The sequence below is a fragment of the Aulostomus chinensis genome, chromosome 24 (assembly GCF_037954235.1).
Source record: "Aulostomus chinensis isolate RoL2024-O1b breed Wild chromosome 24, RoL_Achi_v1.0, whole genome shotgun sequence".
In the NCBI taxonomy this organism is placed as follows: Eukaryota; Metazoa; Chordata; class Actinopteri; order Syngnathiformes; family Aulostomidae; genus Aulostomus; species Aulostomus chinensis.
In genome coordinates, this window is record NC_141343.1 from 6,353,571 (window position 1) to 6,373,411 (window position 19,841).

Here is a 19,841-nt window from a genome sequence, read left to right on the forward strand (position 1 = left end):
TTTTCTTCGATTCGCGGTGTCCAGAGGAAAACGCAGTGCCTGGAATATTCGCTTTAAAAATAAAAAAACTAAGAATATTAACTTGTACAGGTTCTAAAACTTTATATAAACCGCCTATAAAGCCTTAAGTAGCTATTAAAGCGATTGATAAAGGTACCTGAAGCTGGTAGACTTTAGCTGAAGTCAATGCTAATGCTACCTAACATTCTTGCTAGTTTAGGAACGTTAACGGCAGGAGAATAAAGGGAACTGTGTTCTTTTTCCTGGACTGCATCAAACATCGAGGTGAGTTTCGTTTTATTTTGTGGATAAAATCCTATCACAACATACAGGCACAAGGTTTGATGTAACTGAATTATTTGAGGACATTTTTTGTTGAATTTCTTTTTTTTGGGGGGGGGGGTGAATGTCCTTTTTTATTTTGTTCAATTTGTGCTTTTCTTTTCCTGAGAGTTCACAGTGACATTATCAGTTTTAGTCAGTAGAGGGCAGTATGCACCTCATTGTTGTTTAGTTGGATGTGTCAAATTAATTTGACCTTGTCTGCTGCCTCTTGCATGTTGCAACTTAAATGAGAAGTTTTTTATTATCCACTAATATTGGTAATGGACAAGATGCTAATTCATGATTGAACTGTGAACAAGTTACTGCAATGGTACATTTTTCATTTATTGTGGGGATTAAAAACTGTTTAAGCAGTTCTTCATTTGAAACCTTTTAAACTTAATCCAGCTTTATCTTATTAAATGCTTTCCTCCTGTAGTTAAAAAAACAAGTCAGGGATTCCCAGTGCAGCTGAACTTGACATTTTTGATGAGACTGAGGCAGCAGTGGAGGAAGACGTCCTCCTTGAACTCCTGGAGGCCAATCCAGACGTAGGTGATGAAGGCAGGAGTCATTATGAAGCTTTTGCTGTCAACAGTCAGAAACACATTTTCACTGATGCAGCTTAACTTGACATGTTAATGAAATCTGGACTGCAGTGATAGAGTTGGGTCACATTTCTATAACATGTTCAGTTATTAAATACAGGTTACTTGAAATACTGAAAATGAACCTAAATGATTTGAACTACTTTGAGGAAAAATAATAAAATGGACGCAGCCATGAAAATTGAGTTTCACAAACATGGTCTGTTTCTAGATTTGTCTCCTTTAGATCATTCAACACCACCTCCACTCACACAAACCTCATCACTTTGTCTGAAAAGTCCATTGAAAATTGAAATCTTTTTTTTTAAACTCTTGTGTGTGGATGGCAGAAAATGCCTTACTGGGGAAACCAGGAGATGATGATGTCAGCAGTTTGACATTCTAGAACTTTGGGGTTTTACTTTTCAAGACTGAATACTTCACAGTTCCCTCTTAAAAACTGGGAATTGTCAATATTGTAATATTTGGTTGATAACTTTGTTACTGTCTTATGTAATGTAATGCTGTCGTACCATGATTCATATTTTTTAGTCTGCTACAATGTTCAACTTGGTCATCAAAGAAGACATGAAAATGTAAAATAACAGTAATTAAAACCATCAATCAATGAAAATGCTCAGTTTGATAATGAGTTGGATTCATAGGATGGGACACAAATTCAAAAATAGCAAATCTTCTTCTTTATCAATGTTTTTGTGTCACTGTGTTGTCCTTTGTATTTTATTGAACTTTAACAGGAGCACTTCTGTGATGGGAAAGGGTGCTGAATATTTCTGTTCTATCAAAGTCCAGGAGTGCAGTAAAACAGCCGGTCAAGGAAGCAACGGTGCTTCAAGCAAAAGGAGCAAAGATCAGCAGCCATGTTGCCTCAGCTGCTTGAAGGTGACTCTTGTAGGGAGACCATTTCATTCCTTGTTCACTCTCCTGATGAAGCCTCTGTGTTTCAAAAGATCAAGTTAGGAAGCAGCAAAATGCACCGAGTGACCTCACGTTAATGTTTGGTTGAAGGAGCGGAGCTCTGGTTCTGCTGGTATCAGCCTGGTCCAGTGTGTGGATTTCTCTCTCTTCTCTCGAACATTGTAGACCAGCAAAAGCAAGTTAAGAGCAAAAACAGGTTTCTATCACGTCGTCTCTCTAAATGCTGCACGTCTGTGCTGATCAACATCTCATGATGGAGGTCTGTCTCCACCAGCCTCCCCCTCCTCTCTGTCATTTGCAGCCTCTGACTCTCACTCTCACCCAATGTCCTCCCCTCCCTCCTGCTTCTATGACTGAACAAAGATTTGTAGATTTGACCCAAAAATACAAGCCTGTGGTGCAACGCTGCTTCTCACACAGAAATCCATGGAAACACTTGGCCCTAAATCTGCTGGTCTGAACACCACATTCACTTGCAGGGTTCTTTTAACAGGCCTGAAAACACCAGTTCAGTTTCCCTGCTTTGAAATGTGTGGTGACAGTGTCTGAACATGACCAAGTTAAAGGTAGAAGTACTGCAGTTACTACAAGATAAGAAGTACCTGGATGATGAACCCTCTTCAAGACATTCAAACAAGTCTCGTTGCTTTTATCCCTTAAACACAAATCTGATCCAGGATCAGTGAGCTGACACTCAAAACTATCTGTGAAAGTGAACATGATTTAACTTTTTCCTGTATGTTCTTTCTATGATTTGTCTGGCAGGTTTGTTATTAATATTCCAGTTGTGTTTGCCAGTTTGTTCATCTTTTTTCCTGTTTCCTTCAAAAACATGAGGGATAAAGTCCTGAGTGACTATCAAGAAACTCCCTAGAAATTAGAAGTAACTCCGGCAAGGAAATCACCTGGAAAAAAAGTAAAAGTTTATATTTTGAGAAATGTATTTAAAGGTCAGATCAGAAATTTGATCAGATTTTACTTTTATTGAAATGCCTGGGAAAAGCTTGCTTTCACACTGAGCTCAGTGGGGTCCACTGTTTAGTTGTACAGTGTTGTGTTTTCGAGAGCCTTTGCAATGAAATTCATTCTTATGAGCACTGCATGTTTGGATTTGAGTAAAGTCTGTCTGTCTATCTATCTGTCTATCTATCTATGTATCTATCCATCTATCTGTCTATCTATCTATCCATCTTTTTAATTCTCTGACCTTCATAAGAGTTCACATTCCAGTGAAACTCAGCTAATTTATCTGAGGACTTCACTTTGAAAACCTCTGTTTCAGACACGCTGTCGTCTGCCTCCTCAGATGTTGAAACTGTCAGACATCCTAAAAATGTCTGGAGAATCATGGATGAGATTCACCTCCAGTAGGCATTTAACAAAACTTCTCTGTTTTGTGAAATGCAGTTGACATGAAATATGTTAAGTTGGTCAGGCTTGTTAGTGAAGGAGGTGTTGTTTTATATCAGGAAACAGGAGATGTGGTGCTGACAATCTGATGCTTGTGCAGCAGTGAAGGAGAGGAAACTGCTCATCTGATCAGAAGATCATGAGTGTCGCAACTCTGATGTGGATGACGTGTCCGACCCTCAGCTTTATCTTTGTATCACTTCAGCACATCAGGAGCTGTTGACACGGACATGAAAAGCTGCACTTAAGAGTCCTGATGAGGAAATAAGAGTGAAGAAACTAGGAGCAGACGATCGGAGGAGCTTGACACTGGACATGGATGGCAGGGTGCTGCTGGTGCTGCTGGTGCTGTGGAGCTCAGGTAGGCTTCCTATTGGAAGTTGTTGTTGATCTGTATGGTTCAGATAGACGTGTTTGAAACGGCTCAAATCAACTGGCTCGTGTCCTGGAGGCAGCAGCTGGATTTCTGGATTGACTCCATCACTGTTTGCTCCAGTCAGCCCTCAACTGGTCTGATGTTCTGTGTTCCGTATGGCAATAAGTCAAATAAATGTACTGTTCTCCAGTTGTAGTTTGCTGGTACAACCACAGTAGTTCAATCAAAGGAGGGGACTGAGCTGCTGCTAAACCCAGAGAGTGTCGGTCCACCACAGTCTAACTAATCTCAGCTTAGTTTCAGATCAACTTGAAAAATATTCTTTTAATTTACATGAAGCAGGAGAGGGGCTGCACGGTGGTGCAGTGGTCAGCACTGTGGCCTCACAGCAAGAAGGTTTCCGGGTTCGAGTCCCGGCTCAGACACAGGATCTTTCTGTGTGGAGTCTGCATGTTCTCCCTGTTCTTGTGTGGGTTCTCTCTGGTACTCCGGCTTCCTCCCACAGTCCAAAGACATGCAATTTGGGGATGAGGCTGATTGATACATTCATACCTACGGTCAATTTAGAGTGAGTGTGAATGGTTGTTCGTCTCTGTATGTTGGCCCTGCGATGGACTGGCGACCTGTCCTGGGTGAACCCCGCCTCTCGCCCGTAGATGCTGGGATAGGCTCCAGCCCCCCCCCGACCCTTACGAGTAAGGAATAAGCAGAAGATGATGATGGATGGATGGAAGCAGGAGAGACAAGATAACAGGAACACTGAGAAAAGAGGAGTGTAAACAACTGAAGCATGAAATAAGAGATTAGAAACAAAGACACTGAAGCCATAATTGCTGAAAGTTTGTGTGTGGTGGGGGGGTCAGCAAATTATAGTTAGTTAAAATACACTGAATAGAGAAAGTTAAAAAGGTCCTCCTCCTCCTCTGCTCATGAGATATTTGTCTCATTTCTTTATTCATTTATTCAAGTAGTTGAGCAATCAGACGGTTTAAAGTCATTTTGTGTGTTTTCTGTTTAAAGAGGACTGGGCAAACTGCAAAGGGAGAGACAGGAAATTGGAGGGAAAAATAAACAAGATAAATTCATTCATTGATATGGGAGAAATAAAAGAATTATTTGGGAAAAGGAAAGAAACTAAAAATATATTTAAAAAATCAATAAATGAATAAAAATGAGGGACTGCTATTGTGTCAAAATGTTGTGTGTAAATTGGTGTGTGTGTGTGTGTGTGTGTTCAGTTTCTTTGTGTCTCATGCATATTATTAGTGATAAAATATCATAGTAAGCTGATGAATGACATCTGAAGAAGATCATGGTAAAAAGAAATAGAATAAATAAACGGTAGATACATAAATCATAAATATGGCAGGAAAAAAAGATGGAGCACTGCACACTGAAGGAGGAGTGAACCTGAGGAAGTCCCAGGTGAAACGCGTCTCTCAGCATGAACCTAGTAAAGTCCTTCACTGTGTGCTGGTTCTTCTTTGTCCTGTCAAAGCTCCTGTTTCGACTGCAAAGAAGAAACAAGTAAAGAAGGTGATGAAATACAGAGTTAGTAATCATGTCAGTAACAACAGTTGGTGGCAACCAGAACAAACACTGACACCAGTTACAGTCATCAGAACTAGAATAGCAATGGGCCTCATAATGATCGTGAAAGGAGGAAGTGGATATTTGAAAGAATAAATGGCAACTATGTACATTTATGGGAACCTGGTAATTGTTATTATCCACACCATTGACATGAGTTAGTTTATGTCAGTGATGCTCAAAATGTGGCCCCCGGGCCCCATCTGGCCCACCGGCCGCCTATTTGTGGCCCCCAAACTGTTATTTGGCTGGTCCAGCCTGAGGTTTATTTGTTTTGATTTTGTTTTGTTTTTTTGTCACCCCAAAATGCGTTTGTATTCCTTTTTTATATATATATATATTTTGTTCTTATTTTATCTTGTTTTGAGTTTTATTTTCTTTAATCTAATCTGTAGTGCACCACCCATGTCTTTCTCACCTGTCCTCTTTCTTACAGGCATTTTTACAAAATGTCCAGTCCAAAATTGTCCAAATTACCCCCCCCCCCCCAACCACCACCATGTTTTTTCTCATTCACAGCAGCAGCAGACAGGAATTCCATCACTCACTTAATGTTCAAGCCAGTTAACAATACAAACAACTGAAACAATACACTTTAAGAATAATTGAGGTGGTGTAAAAATTAAATAAAGTCACAAAATAATAAATAAATGGAACTCAATCACTTGCCAATAGGGCTTCTTTTCACAACACACATTGTAGTTAAAACACTCAAAGAACACAATAGGAGAAAGGTAATGTGATGCTAGAGCTTCCATCAGAATCTAGAACCTCTGCAATATGTATTGTATTTGTATTGTAAACTGTTTTCTTGTCTGTAACAACATCTACTGCACGTCTGTCCCTCCTGGTGAGGGATCCCTCCTCTGTTGCTCACCCTGAGGTTTCTCAGATTTTATCCTGTTAAAAGGGTTTTCTTTGGAGTTTCTCCTCAGTCGATGTGAGGGTCAAAGGACAGAGGATGTTGTTATGATGCCATGTGAAGCCCTTTGAGACAAACTGGTGGTGAAAATGGGCTCTACAAATAAAATTGCCTTGCCTTGCCTTGCCTTGCAAACTCCTTCCACTCCTCTGATTCCCTGCTCCTCTAGTAGAGAGTCTAGCGACGGTGAATTCCCCTGCAGCAGGTTTACTTTTCACCACCTCCATCTTCTCCTCCAGGGCCAGGCTAAAGGCGAGCATGCAGCAGCGTCAGGTCTGGCCCCGCCCCTCCCCATGATGCGTGTCGCAGGCAGCAGTCAATCAGAGACTTCCTTTACCAGTGATACTTTTCAATGGTGTGGGGGGGGGACCTGATCATGACCCAATTTTCTTTGAAATCTGATTGGCTATTTGGCTCTCGTCCCAATCAGTCTCAGTCAGCTTTTTTGTGGCGTGAACCTGATGGATAGAGAGGAGAAAATGACAAAAAGAAAGAAGACAGGAGAGACAGAAGTGGGTGGAACAGAAAAAGATGAGATCAAATAAAATAAAACTGCTCCAGCAGGACTTGTTTTGATTCACTACAATGGTAACTTTCTGATGCTTACTGTTGAGGCAGTGTTATTAACGTGACCCACTGACAGTAATTTGCACCTAAAATAGCCTAAAATAGCTGCACACCAGTGACGGCCCTTGCAGCTCTACTTCCTGGGCTGAATTAGGGGCCCAGCACGTCCCTGTACTGGCCGGGACTTTTGTCCCTAACCCTGAATAATAATAATAATAATAATAATAATTATTATTATTATTATTATTATTATTTTCAGGAATAGTTGTAGTATTAGTATTAGTATTATTATCATGTGATAATCAATATTATTCAGCATTAATGGTACCCTGTTAAACGCTTCTGTTGTTATCACCACTATCAGTAAAATGTTCCTAATATAAGAATGATAATCATGAAAATATAATACCATTATTATATTGTATTGCAAACAATAAATGTTTGAACAAATAAAGACATTTTAAAAAAGAATCAAGGGGTGAGTGGAGCTGGTGTGTGTGTGTTGATGTGTGGATGTGTTGGGTGTTTGTGTGTTCAGTGTCACTTTGAGGGTTGGAGGTCAGGCATCTCAGAGGTTCATTGATTGATGGTAGTGGACCAGGTTTTACAGAAGTTGGTGGTTTCATGGTTGATGGAAGCAGACATTTTTTTCCAGGGATTTCTGCTCATCAGCAGATTCTTCCACTGTAGGATGTTGAGGTTGTTTGGAGGTTTCCAGTCTAACAGGATGGACTTCTGGGTGATAGTGAGTGCTGGAGGAGAAGACTGGAAGATGGATGATGGAATTGTAGTTGCCTCGTGGCTCCAGTTTGAACTCTTCTCCAGTACAACCTCCATCATTTTTCTGTCCTCAGTAACTGTGATCATTGTGTACACTTGTGAGCATTTGACATCAGAAGAGACCACTGAGGCAGGTTTACTGGTCACCAGCACCTCTCCTCTCCTGACAGGTCTCCTGCTCCTCTCCTCCTCCTCCACTGAGGGAGGGGGGAGGGGAGGCACAGCTCCCTTCTATTTACTTTAAGTTGGCTCATAGCACCGTAATTGAAAAGGTCCTGGAAACGTATCATGACACAGTTGTTAAACCAGGTCTGAGTGAACATGACCCTCTCAGAATCTTGGTACTCCAGTCAGGAATTTCAGTGCCATTTAGAGTCCTTCCTTCCTCGGTTGTATATTTAGTCTGCGTTTCTCTTTGTCTGGTGTGAGTTCGTCTTGTCCGTCATGTCCAACTGCAACACCATTCCCTGTCTCATCAAGTTTATATTTTTTTGTTGATGCTTTGTCTAGTCAGGTTTTTATTCCATTCCATGCTCCTCACCTGATCTAACTTTTAGTTTCTTTGTTACTTTGTCGAGTCAGGTTCTCCTCTGTGGAGTGATTTTGAGTTTTTGTAGTTTAGGCTTCTTCCAGCTCTCCCTCTGGTTTTGATTTGTACTGTTGTCATAAACTTTGTTCATCTGGCACCTTGCCTGGGAGTCGTGCGTTTGGGTTCTCATCCAAGCTCAAGTCATGACAGGAACAGAATTAAAGTGTGCACTTGATGAATTAGATGGTGTATAATTATAAAAGTGTCAAAAAACTGCTAAAATGTCAATAATATGATAATATCAAATCAAAATAATTCTAGTATAACATATCCTGGGCAGAGATGCACATGTTCACCTGGTGCCATAAAAACAATTTCCAATGAATAATTATAAATAGCCCAGATGATGTACATTAAACATAAAATAGAGATTCAGATTTGTCATTGGACAGAAGAAAAGTACTGACATGCAGTTAGCATCTAACTAGAAGTGCAAATAAACTGGAACATGCAGATGAATCAAAGTATAAATATGGAATAATGTAGTAGGATACAGTTTAGGCCGGAGTGTCATTAGCATCACTCTATTAACCAGCTGTGTACATGAGGTTAGATCATGTATAAACAAAGCTAGTATGTTTACTTCAAACCAGTGGTGCTGCCTGTAAACGTACCATCAGTTTTTTATGTATTTAGCTGCTTCTCCTGCACATTTTCTTCTCTCTCCCTGTCAGCTCCTCCCTTCTCCCATGTCTGTCCATCCTAGTCCCAAAAATGCAGAGGCAGGTGGAGGAGAAACGCTCCAACTTTCATGGAACATTGCTCTGTTTTGCTCCTGCTGTCAGTTGACCACACATGCAGGCACAGCACTCTCACTACGGCTCCTTCAAAATAAAAGATGCGGTGATCTGCAGTGAGCAGCAGCAAGATGAAAAATATAAATGTCAGCCAGGCAGGCCAATTAGAGGGGGGGCTTTTTGGAACAGTGTAGTCTCCATTCTGGGCTCAGGCGTTCCAGTGTGAGGGCCATGAATCTTCCCTCCTGGACTGTGGACTCTCAGGGTCTGGAAACACCTGCTCACCTGGCAGATCAGTTGGACTCATCTGCTCCTGTTGCATAGTCATGTGTTAATGATCCTCTTGTCTCTGCTCAGATGCTGATGATGTCAGGTTGGTGGGAGGAGCAAACCGCTGTGCTGGTAGACTGGAGGTGAAACACCTGGGAGAGTGGAGAGCAGCAGAGACAGACACGTCCTGGACCCTGAAGGAAACAGCTGTGATATGTAGACGGCTGGACTGTGGTTCTGCTGTCTCAACACAGGAGAGAGACGAGACCACAGAACGACTCATGTGGTTCATCAACTCTTGGTGTGTTGAGTATAAATCTACCATGAAGGAGTGTGTGAAAGAAAGGGCCAGATCTCGTTCCATCATCCAGGAAATCACCTGCTCAGGTAACATAATGGACACAAGTTCCTGGACAAAAATCTCTTTGGATATTTACATGCACACATAGAGTTCTCGAATTCTGAAAATTACAATACACTGTTTTTTTGTTGTTGTTGTTTTTTTTTACTTTTATCTCATCAAAGGAAACTCAGAGTGATTCACATTTGTAGGATCACCCTGATCAGGTTCAAAATAACACAACACAAGCTGCTCAGTGCCACCACTAAGGGGCCTTGCTCAAGGGCCCCATGGTGGTTGTAATGAGGGAGGCGGCAGCACTGCTTCTTCCTGCAAGTCCCGAGGATTAAACCAGCAAGCCTCCAGTCTTAAGCTCACTTCTCTATCCTTTATTACACCACTGCTAGAATCTGCCAAGGGTCGTGATGATGATGAAAACCAGAGATTCCAGTTGTGTTCTCTGATTTACACACGAGGGATATGAGATGGTTCCGTGAGGAGCGAGCAGAAATAATGTTTCCCTGCTACAACAATGACATGAATTATTTCAAAGAGGATAAATTCTGTGGAAATCTATTTTCCTGTCTCATTCACAGGTTTTTTTCTCATTAGCTTGTCAGAGGCATGAACAGGGGAGTTCATGTTAACATGAATTCATTCTCATCATGAATCTGCCTCTTGGTGTCTTTTTCAGAGTCTGTCAGGCTGGTGGACGGGTCGAACCTTTGCTCTGGCAGACTGGAGGTGAAATCTAACCAGCTGTGGTCCTCGGTGTGTGAAGGTGACTTTGACATGCAGGATGCAGAGGTGCTGTGTGGAGAGCTGAGATGTGGGCCACCTTCAGTCCTGGAGGGGGGGCTTTTTGGGACAGTGTCATCTCCATTCTGGGCTCAGGCGTTCCAGTGTGAGGGCCATGAATCTTCCCTCCTGGACTGTGGACTCTCAGGGTCTGGAAAGACCTGCTCACCTGGCAGATCAGTTGGACTCATCTGCTCAGGTGGAGCTTTGGTTCAGGTCCTCCTCAGTACTGTTCCATATTCATGTATTAATGATCCTCTTGTCTCTGTTCAGACCCTGATGATGTCAGGTTGGTGGGAGGAGCAAACCACTGTGCTGGTAGACTGGAGGTGAAACACCTGGGAGAGTGGAGAGCAGCAGAGACAGGCTGGTCCTGGACCGTGAAGAAAACAGCTGTGATATGTAGATGGTTGGACTGTGGTTCTGCTGTTTCAACACAGGAGAGAGACGAGTCCTCAGAACGACTCATGTGGTTCATCAACTCTTGGTGTGTTGAGTACAAATCTACCCTGATGGAGTGTGTGAGGTCATGGAACAAATCGGGTTCTACCATCCTGGAAATCACCTGCTCAGGTAACATTGTTGACACTAACAGTCATGTGACTGTGATCCAGGACAAGCTGACTTTGTTTTTTTTACATGCACACAAACATTCCTCTATTATTCTGACAATGATGAAACTCCAATGTTGTTGTTTTTAACCTTTATGTAGTCAGAGGAAACTCACTGAGAGTGTCTCACATTTGCAGCAGCACTCTGATCACATTCACAGTCATTGAACACAAGCTGCTCAGTACCGCCTCTGAGAGCCTTGCTCAGGGGCGCCTCGGTGGTCTGAATGAGGGTGGCTGCTTCCTCCTACCAGTCCTGAGGATTGAACCAACAACCCTTTGGTCACAAGTTCACTTCTCTATCCTTCAGCACTGTGCTGAGCACTGTTGACAATCACACACGGTTGCTCTTTGACTGAGATACACACCAGACAGTTGTAGAATCACACACATCAGAATGTATCTAAGCATCAATCAGGGAAACGCTGGCTCTGGTTCTTCTGTGGAGGCGAGCAGCAGTGACGCAAGTTCATCCTCAGGACAACACAGGAGTTGGGAATGATTCAGCTCCTCCAGGAGCTACGGCTTCATGACGATCTCTTCCAGGGTTTTCCACACAGAACAAGGCCAGGGCCGTCTTTTCCTTCATCACCATCTCTGTGACTTGCAATTCCCTCTTGCCAGATCACCTGCTATAAAGCTACTGGTGTGGCAGGTTTGAATGGTGGACCTGGTCTGCTTCAGTGTGTTGTGGGTGTTTGGTTCAAAGGTTCTGTCTGAGGTGCCGGATTCATGGATTCATCAGAATCAGAATCACTTTTATTGGCCAAGTTAAAAAAACCAAGGAATTTGTTCCTAGGTTGATATTGCTCACTGTACAGGGGAGGGAATAATTTAGGTTAAAAAGAATAAGATGTAAAAATATACATATAGTGGTATGTGCCATATAGACAGTATATATACAGAAATGTACAGTCGGAATACAAAATATAGTGTAGATTTGAAAAGTAGAGTATCAGTATTATTATTTTTTTTTTTTAAATTTCTTGACACTCTGACTATTTACCGTTCATCAGAGTGAAAGCCTGAGGGTAGAAACTGTTATTGTGCCTGGTGGTCTCAGCATCCAGGGCTCTGTAGCATCATCGAGAGGGGAGGGGATCAAACAGTTTGTGACCAGGGTGTGATGGGTCAACAGAGATGGTGCCTGACCATTGCCTGACCCTGGACTGATAAAGGTCCTGGATAGAAGGCAGGTCAGTCCTGACGATTCTCTCTGCTGACCCGATTGTCTGTTGCGGTCTGATCCTGTCTTGTTTGGTGGCTGATCCAAACCAGAGTGATGGCTGGGAACAGGACAGACTGAATTATTGCAGTAGAGAAGATGATCAGCAGCTCCTGTGGCAGGTTCAACTTCCTGAGCTGTCACAGGAAGTCCAACCTCTGCTGAGCTTTTTTCTGGACAGTGTCCATGTTTGAGGTCAACTTCAGGTTCTGGGAGATTTTGGTTCCCAGAAACTTGAAAGTGTCCACAGTAGACACTGTTGTTGAGGATGGTGAGGGGGAGAGTGTGGGTGGGCTCCTCCTGAAGTCCACTGTCATCTCCACATTCTTGAGCAGGTTCAGCTCCAGGTGGTTCAGACTGCCCCAGTGGACCAGCTGCTCCACCTCCTGTCTGAAAGCAGACTTGTCACCATTCCGGATTGGACCGATGACTAGAGCTGGGTATCACCACTGACCTCCCGATACGATACGATTTCGATACACAAGGTCCCAAGTCCATCCGATTTCCGATACGATTCGATCCAATATACGATACAATATTTTAGTTCCAATACCAATTTTGCTTTGGTAATGGAAGAGATTCTCAAAGGACTAATGCTGTAAATTCAATTGTAAAAGTAACCCTCTAACCTGCTGCATAATTAAATATTAATATTTACATTGAGAACTGACCATTAAACAATAGTTATACAACATCATGCACTTGTTATTTAAATATATGACCGTCATTCAAAACAGAAGGGCAACTTAGACTTCCACAAACCGTCAGCAGCTCAGCAAGATGACTCGCGGTGTGGCGAGCTTCAATCGCCCGCGTTTGTAAAACGTGGGACATGAGGGACCAGTTACTGTCAGTGTAATGAGAGGTGATGGTCAAGTAGGAATCGTAGCTCTGCTTTTCCAGCTGTCGCAAGCGTTGGCAACTCTCTCTGCCGATTTCAGTGCAGTTGTGACGTTGTTTTTAACATCTCTGTACATCTTTGAGGTTGTGACTTGACTCAGTTGTTTCCGTGTCAGTAGCACATAGCGTGGTTCCAGTGTCTGGACGAGGTGTCTGAAGCCTACATTTTCTCCCACACAGTATGGTCTGAGGTCCTTGCAGAGAAAAATTGCAAGAGCCAAAGTGGTGTTCTCTGCACATGGAGGCGTGGATGGAAACTTCATCCCAAATGCTTTCTCTAGTGAGGGTTGTTGCAGTGACTTGTAGTTTCCTGGTTGTTGAGTGTACTCTGGGTGATGCCTAGTCAAATGGCTCCGGAGGTTAGTTGTATTTCCATTGTACTTCTACTTTGCACATTTTGCGCACAGCATTATTTTTGTCAAGTTGGGCGCAATTTTCTTGCTTCTTAAAGCCGAAGTGCTGCCAGACATCGGCTCTTAAATTTGCCAGAGATGAAAGTTGCGCTTCCGCCATCTTGTTCTCTGATTGGAGGCACATGGCCTGGATCTCGCGAGATCTGATAATCTGACTGCAATAACGTTGCACGACATGACGTGAGACTAAGGGGCAAACAAAAACAGGTAAAATCTAATGCATTTTAAAAGATTGATACTGGGATTTATGTATTGATAATCTTTCCTACAAATGTGTATCGATAAAATATATCGGTATATAGACATTTTTAACCCACCAGTACCGACGACAGTGGTATCGTCCACAAACTTCAAGAGTTTCATTGACGGGTCCACTGAGGGGCAGTCATTTGTGTAGAGAGAGAAGAGCAGAGGGGACAGGACCCAGCCCTGGGGGGCACCAGTGCTGATGGTCCAGGTGCTTGATGTGATGCTCCCAGCCTCACCTGCTGCCTCCAGTCAGTCAGAAAACTGATGATCCACCAACATGTGGAGGTAGGCACTGTGAGTTGGGTGATCTTTTAGTGGAGGATTTTAGGGATGATCTTGTTGAAGGCTGAGCTTGGTTGTCCTTTTGCAATGGTGAGAGGTGTGAAGGGGTTCTGTTCAACTCTGCAGCAGAAGCTGTTTAGGCTGTCAGCCAGTCTGGGGTTTTCTACAGGGTGGGGGGGATGGACTCCTGTAGTCTGTTAGTTGCTGCAGGCTTTTCTAGCCTCTCACTGTAGCTCCTCTTGGCTACTTTGATCGCCTGGGTCACCTGGTTCCTTGCTTACCTGTACAGGGCCTGGTCCCAACTTCTGTAGGCCTCCTCTTTGGCCTGACGCAGCTCCCTGAGATTAGCAGTGAACCACGATTCATTGTTGGATATGCAGAAGTACTTGGTCTGCACACGCATGGGCTGTGCTCACTGAGCCAGGTTTCAGTGAAACACAGGGTGATGGATCTGCTAATGTCTGTTAGACCTGTCTTCACCAGGCTACCAGAATCAGCACAAGAGGAGACAAAGTGTCCACACACGGAGCTCAAGGTTTAACAAACGAGGTTTATTAGTGTACAGTGGTCGAGGTTTCTCTGAGACACAACAAACAAGTGGAACGCTAATAAAACGCACAGGGCGCAAAAAACAAAAATTTGGAAAAACACTGAAACTAAACGCGGGCAGCACTATAAGCTGAAGGAACGATAACAAAAGGCGACCACCAGACTAACTCAGGGGTGAAAATAAATCAAGGCTGAGGAATCAGCGAGCCAAATAGAATGGAACGGAAATCTAAGGAAATCAAAATGTCAGCACTCTGCTGCTATAATCCGACAAATAGCTTTAACAAAAATACCACAGAAATACTGGGTCTTCTGGCACACCTTAGTGGCTCAGGAAAAAGTGGAGCAAAATCACATTTAGAAAAAGTAACACTCAACGAGGAGGTCTTTCTACTCAGACTAGAAAAGTAACAATGAGAAAGAAACTAGAAAACAGCGACGAGACAGCAAACCCCGAAAAAACTTAAAAAATGCACAGAAGGTGAGCAGGTCAAGACAACAGATGCTATTCAATATTCCGGCACACGGAAACAACCAGCTCGGACTTAAATACCCAGGGGGGGTAATCAGGGAATGGATTCAGCTGGTGTTTCCTGTGTGCCGCAGAGTGACTGACAAAGGGAGCAGCCAATCACCAACCAACAGGGGCGGAGCTTGGAACTGGGTAGAGAGAGGGAAATGGCACATGTATGTTGGATCATAACAATGTCCCCATTTTTGGAGCTGAGAAGCAGCAACTCATCCATTTTGTTTGCCGTGGAGTGGACATTCACCAGTTGTGTAGACGGGAGCGGTGCGCACGTCCTCGCTGTTTCAACCTGACGAGCGCTCCTGCGTGCTTCCCCTGTCACTTTGGCAAATCCCATGGAAAACTACTGCACCTTAAACCAAAATCTCTGAAAAACTCTCTGGGTCGGTGAAGACTGAGGTGAAAGTTTCAGAAGTGGACTGTCTGATACCCCTTTCACACTGAAGCACGTGTGTCAAAGCAGGTTTTTGTTCCCGCGTTTTCTCAGCATTAGGGGAAATGGATAGATGGAATTTTGTTCATAAATATATTTTCAATCAAATTATTTGCTTTTTTTTTGCAGTACTCTTTGTTTCAAAACAATTTTGACTTGTTTTACTTTCCAAAAAATCTTTGGGTTTTCAACCTTTTGAGAATCACTGCTTTAGGCCGCCACTGCTAGAATCAGATAATGGTCTTGATGATGATATAAACCAGAGATTCCAGTTGTGTTCCCTGATTTCCACGTGGGATACTAGATGGTTTAGGGAGAAACGAGGGGGAACAACATTTCCCATCTTCAATAATCACATGAATTATTTCAAAGAGGATAAATTCCTTGTAATTCTACATTGTCTCTCTTATTCTCAGGTTTTTGCTAGTTAACATGTCAGAGGCATGAACAGGTGAGTTCATGTTAACATGAATTCATTCTCATCATGAATCTGCCTCTTGGTGTCTTTTTCAGAGTCTGTCAGGCTGGTGGACGGGTCGAACCTTTGCTCTGGCAGACTGGAGGTGAAATCTAACCAGCTGTGGTCCTCGGTGTGTGAAGGTGACTTTGACATGCAGGATGCAGAGGTGCTGTGTGGAGAGCTGAGATGTGGGCCACCTTCAGTCCTGGAGGGGGGACTTTTTGGAACAGCAGAGTCTCCATTCTGGGCTCAGGAGTTCCAGTGTGAGGGCCATGAATCTTCCCTCCTGGACTGTGGACTCTCAGGGTCTGGAAAGACCTGCTCACCTGGCAGATCAGTTGGACTCATCTGTTCAGGTGGAGCTTTGGTTCAGGTCCTCCTCCGTCCTGTTGCATATTCATGTATTTATGATCCTCTTGTCTCTGTTCAGACCCTGATGATGTCAGGTTGGTGGGAGGAGCAAACCGTTGTGCTGGTAGACTGGAGGTGAAACACCTGGGAGAGTGGAGAGCAGCAGAGACAGGCTGGTCCTGGACCCTGAAGGAAACAGCTGTGATATGTAGATGGCTGGACTGTGGTTCTGCTGTCTCAACACAGGAGAGAGACGAGTCCTCAGAACGACTCATGTGGTCCATCAACTCTTGGTGTGTTCAGTCTACATCAACACTGAAGGAGTGTGTGAGATCATTGAACTCTCCTGGTTCCACCATCCAGGAAATCACCTGCTCAGGTAACATTATTGACACTAACAGTCATGTGACTGTGATCCAGGACAAGTTGACTTTGGTTGTTTACATGCACACAAACATTCCTCTGTTATTCTGACAATGATGATATTCCATTTTTTAACCTTTATGTAGTCAGGGGAAACTCACTGAGAGTGACTCACTTTTGCAGCAGCACCCTGATCACATTCACAGTCATTGAACACAAGCTGCTCCGTACTGCCTCTGAGAGCCTTGCTCAGGGGCGCCTCGGTGGTGTTAATGAGGGTGGCTGCTTCCTGCTCCCAGTCCAGAGGATTGAACTGGGCGGGGCTGGAACCTATCCCAGCTGACTTTTTATACAAATAAAATTGACTTGACTTGATTTATGTGAGCATAGCCTTTGCCTCAACATACACAGAATAAAATTCACGCAAAACACAGAACACGACATCAAACAAATCAACTACAGACGACCTTGTTCTCATTCCAACTCGGTGCTTCAAAGTCTTTAAATGATTCCTACATGTCAGGAAAACACTGTTTAACCTCTCTTTGTTCCGTGCAGGCATCCATTTGCTGACTTGGATGTGGAAAACCAAAACTTCACCAGAAGCGTTTAAAGAAAAATGCCTCTACCAAAAAAGCCTTAAGAAAATAAAAGCTCACAGAGTTTAACCTCAATAACAGACCATCAGATTCATTTACACTCCTTCTTCCTGCCAGTCCTGATGATTGAACCGACCACCCTCCCATCACAAGTTCACTTCTCTATGGGGTCAGGATGCTGATGCAAACCAGAGATTCCAGTTGTGTTCTCTGATTTAGAAATGTGGGATATTAGATGGAGGGGCGGCATGGCTCAGAGGTAGTGTGGCAGTCTGGCAACCATAGGGTCACTGGTTTGATCCTTCCTCCCCCCAGTGGCCATGTCAAAGTATCTTTGAGCAAGACACAGCCCCTAATTTCTCCTGATGGCCCTGCAACAGACTGGCGACCGAACCAGGGTGAACCCCGCCTCTCACCCAATGTCGGCTGTGATAAGCTCCACCCCCTCCCCACCGCACATGACCCTTTTCGGATAAGTGGTATACAAAACAGATGGCTGGATATTAGATGGTTCAGGAAGGAACAAGCAGGAATAATTTCTCCCAGCTACGATGATCTTATGAATGATTTCAAGCAGGATAAATTCCTTGGAAATCTATGCATTCCTGTCTCATTGACAGGGTTTGCTAGTTCACATGTCAGAGGCATGAACAGGTGAGTTCATGTTAACATGAATTCATTCTCATCATGAATCTGCTTCTTGGTGTCTTTTTCAGAGTCTGTCAGGCTGGTGGACGGGTCGAACCTTTGCTCTGGCAGACTGGAGGTGAAATCTAACCAGCTGTGGTCCTCGGTGTGTGAAGGTGACTTTGACATGCAGGATGCAGAGGTGCTGTGTGGAGAGCTGAGATGTGGGCCACCTTCAGTCCTGGAGGGGGGACTTTTTGGAACAGCAGAGTCTCCATTCTGGGCTCAGGCGTTCCAGTGTGAGGGCCATGAATCTTCCCTCCTGGACTGTGGACTCTCAGGGTCTGGAAACACCTGCTCACCTGGCAGATCAGTTGGACTCATCTGTTCAGGTGGAGCTTTGGTTCAGGTCCTCCTCCGTCCTGTTGCATATTCATGTATTTATGATCCTCTTGTCTCTGTTCAGACCCTGATGATGTCAGGTTGGTGGGAGGAGCAAACCGCTGTGCTGGTAGACTGGAGGTGAAACACCTGGGAGAGTGGAGAGCAGCAGAGAAAGGCTGGTCCTGGACCCTGAAGGAAACAGCTGTGATATGTAGATGGCTGGACTGTGGTTCTGCTGTCTCAACACAGAAGAGAGACGAGTCCTCAGAACAACTCATGTGGTTCATCAACTCTGAGTTAGTTCAGTCTACATCAACACTGAAGGAGTGTGTGAGTTCATGGAACTCTCCTGGTTCCACCATCCTGGAAATCACCTGCTCAGGTAACATTATTGACACTAACAGTCATGTGACTGTGATCCAGGACAAGTAGACTTTGGTTGTTGACGTGCACACAAACATTCCTCTGTTATTCTGACAATGATGTTATTCCATTTTTTTTAACCTTCATCTCTCCAGAGGAAACTCACTGAGTGACTCTCATTTGCAGCAGCACTCTTATAATATTCACAAAAACATAACACAAGCTGCTCAGTACAGCCACTGAGGGCCTTGCTCAAGGGCAACTTGGTGGTGGTAATGAGGGAGGCAGCAGTGCTGCTTGTCACTAAATCCTGGTGAGACAAAGGTGAAGTGTGCTGATGTTTCCAGAAGCCTTTTTATCCTGGTCAGCTTTCAGTTGTATTTTAACAATTTACTGTCTCTGTTTCATCCTTGTCTTCAGAAAAAGAAACCCGTAAGAGCTGAATGAGAGATCAGTGAAATGAAATTACCTCTTGAAAACAAATTTTAAACTTCAGATGTGCAACATGAACAGACACAAAAATTAGTCACAAAATAGGTCATGTTCACCCATCGCGTGTACATGTGGCGAGGTAGAAAAGCTAACATGACTGAGGAACAGTTGTGAGAGAAGCTCATGTTAGCATGGTCTCTCACACACTGTCAAGTTCGCTGATGCACATAAATTGATGAATGAACCACAGAATAAATCCAGCCAGGAGCTTCAGTGTCTTTAATGGGATCAGTACATCTCAGGAAAACCCTGTTTGACCTTGCTTCTCCCTGTGCAGGTGTGGCGAGGGGGAGGGGAGTAGGTTACTGTGTTAAAAGCAGGGGGACCAAGTGTAACTAAAGAGGGACCGATAACACTACCTGGGGACCTGCACCCCAGGAAGTAAAGCACAGAAATTAAACCAGTGTACAAAACATAAGGGCACAGGGTCGAGAGACTGAAGCAGAGGCAGGAAGTAACTTTAATTTAAATAACAGAAAACTAATATCAGTGGGCTGGGGCCCCAGTAGGAGGCAGACTACTACGAATGTGACCCTTCCCACTGGCCTGGCGTGCAACACACGAATCACTACACAACATGCTCTAAAGGTGCCCCAGTGCCTACTTGCATGCGACGGGAGTGAGTCCTCACCACGATGACTAGCCTCCTACCTGACGACCCCCAGGCCACACTGAAAGTCAAAGAGAACTCCCTGACAGAAAAGCAGAAGAAAGTTAACAAGACCAACAACCCAATTGATGGACAATCTCAACAACCTCACAGAAAAGCACTCCAAGTATAG

General features: G+C 43.8%; 2 protein-coding genes across 9 annotated transcripts in view; one reads left to right on the forward strand and one right to left on the reverse strand.

Annotated features, from left to right (window-relative positions):
* LOC147238515 (scavenger receptor cysteine-rich type 1 protein M130-like) overlaps window positions 1-19,841 on the forward strand; it is a 26,332-nt gene continuing 6,491 nt past the window's right edge. For 2 of the 8 annotated variants that reach the window (XM_086196837.1, XM_086196843.1), the window contains exons 1-11: window positions 1-285; window positions 764-875; window positions 1,670-1,814; window positions 3,466-3,621; window positions 9,179-9,478; window positions 10,126-10,428; window positions 10,503-10,802; window positions 15,934-16,236; window positions 16,311-16,610; window positions 17,910-18,212; window positions 18,287-18,586. In XM_086196837.1, the coding sequence (XP_086052963.1) occupies window positions 3,576-3,621; window positions 9,179-9,478; window positions 10,126-10,428; window positions 10,503-10,802; window positions 15,934-16,236; window positions 16,311-16,610; window positions 17,910-18,212; window positions 18,287-18,586 (2,155 nt within the window). In that variant the 5' untranslated portion in view covers window positions 1-285; window positions 764-875; window positions 1,670-1,814; window positions 3,466-3,575. Of the gene's footprint in view, window positions 286-763; window positions 876-1,669; window positions 1,824-3,465; window positions 3,622-9,178; window positions 9,479-10,125; window positions 10,429-10,502; window positions 10,803-15,933; window positions 16,237-16,310; window positions 16,611-17,909; window positions 18,213-18,286; window positions 18,587-19,841 lie in introns of all 8 variants that reach the window. The other 6 variants (XM_086196838.1, XM_086196839.1, XM_086196844.1 and 3 more) reach the window with 6 other exon arrangements.
* Window positions 14,483-19,841, reverse strand: part of cirop (ciliated left-right organizer metallopeptidase) — a 23,679-nt gene continuing 18,320 nt past the window's right edge. The window contains exon 18 of the mRNA XM_086196845.1: window positions 14,483-19,751. The gene's annotated coding sequence lies outside the window, so the exon portion shown is untranslated. The remainder of the gene's footprint in view (window positions 19,752-19,841) is intronic.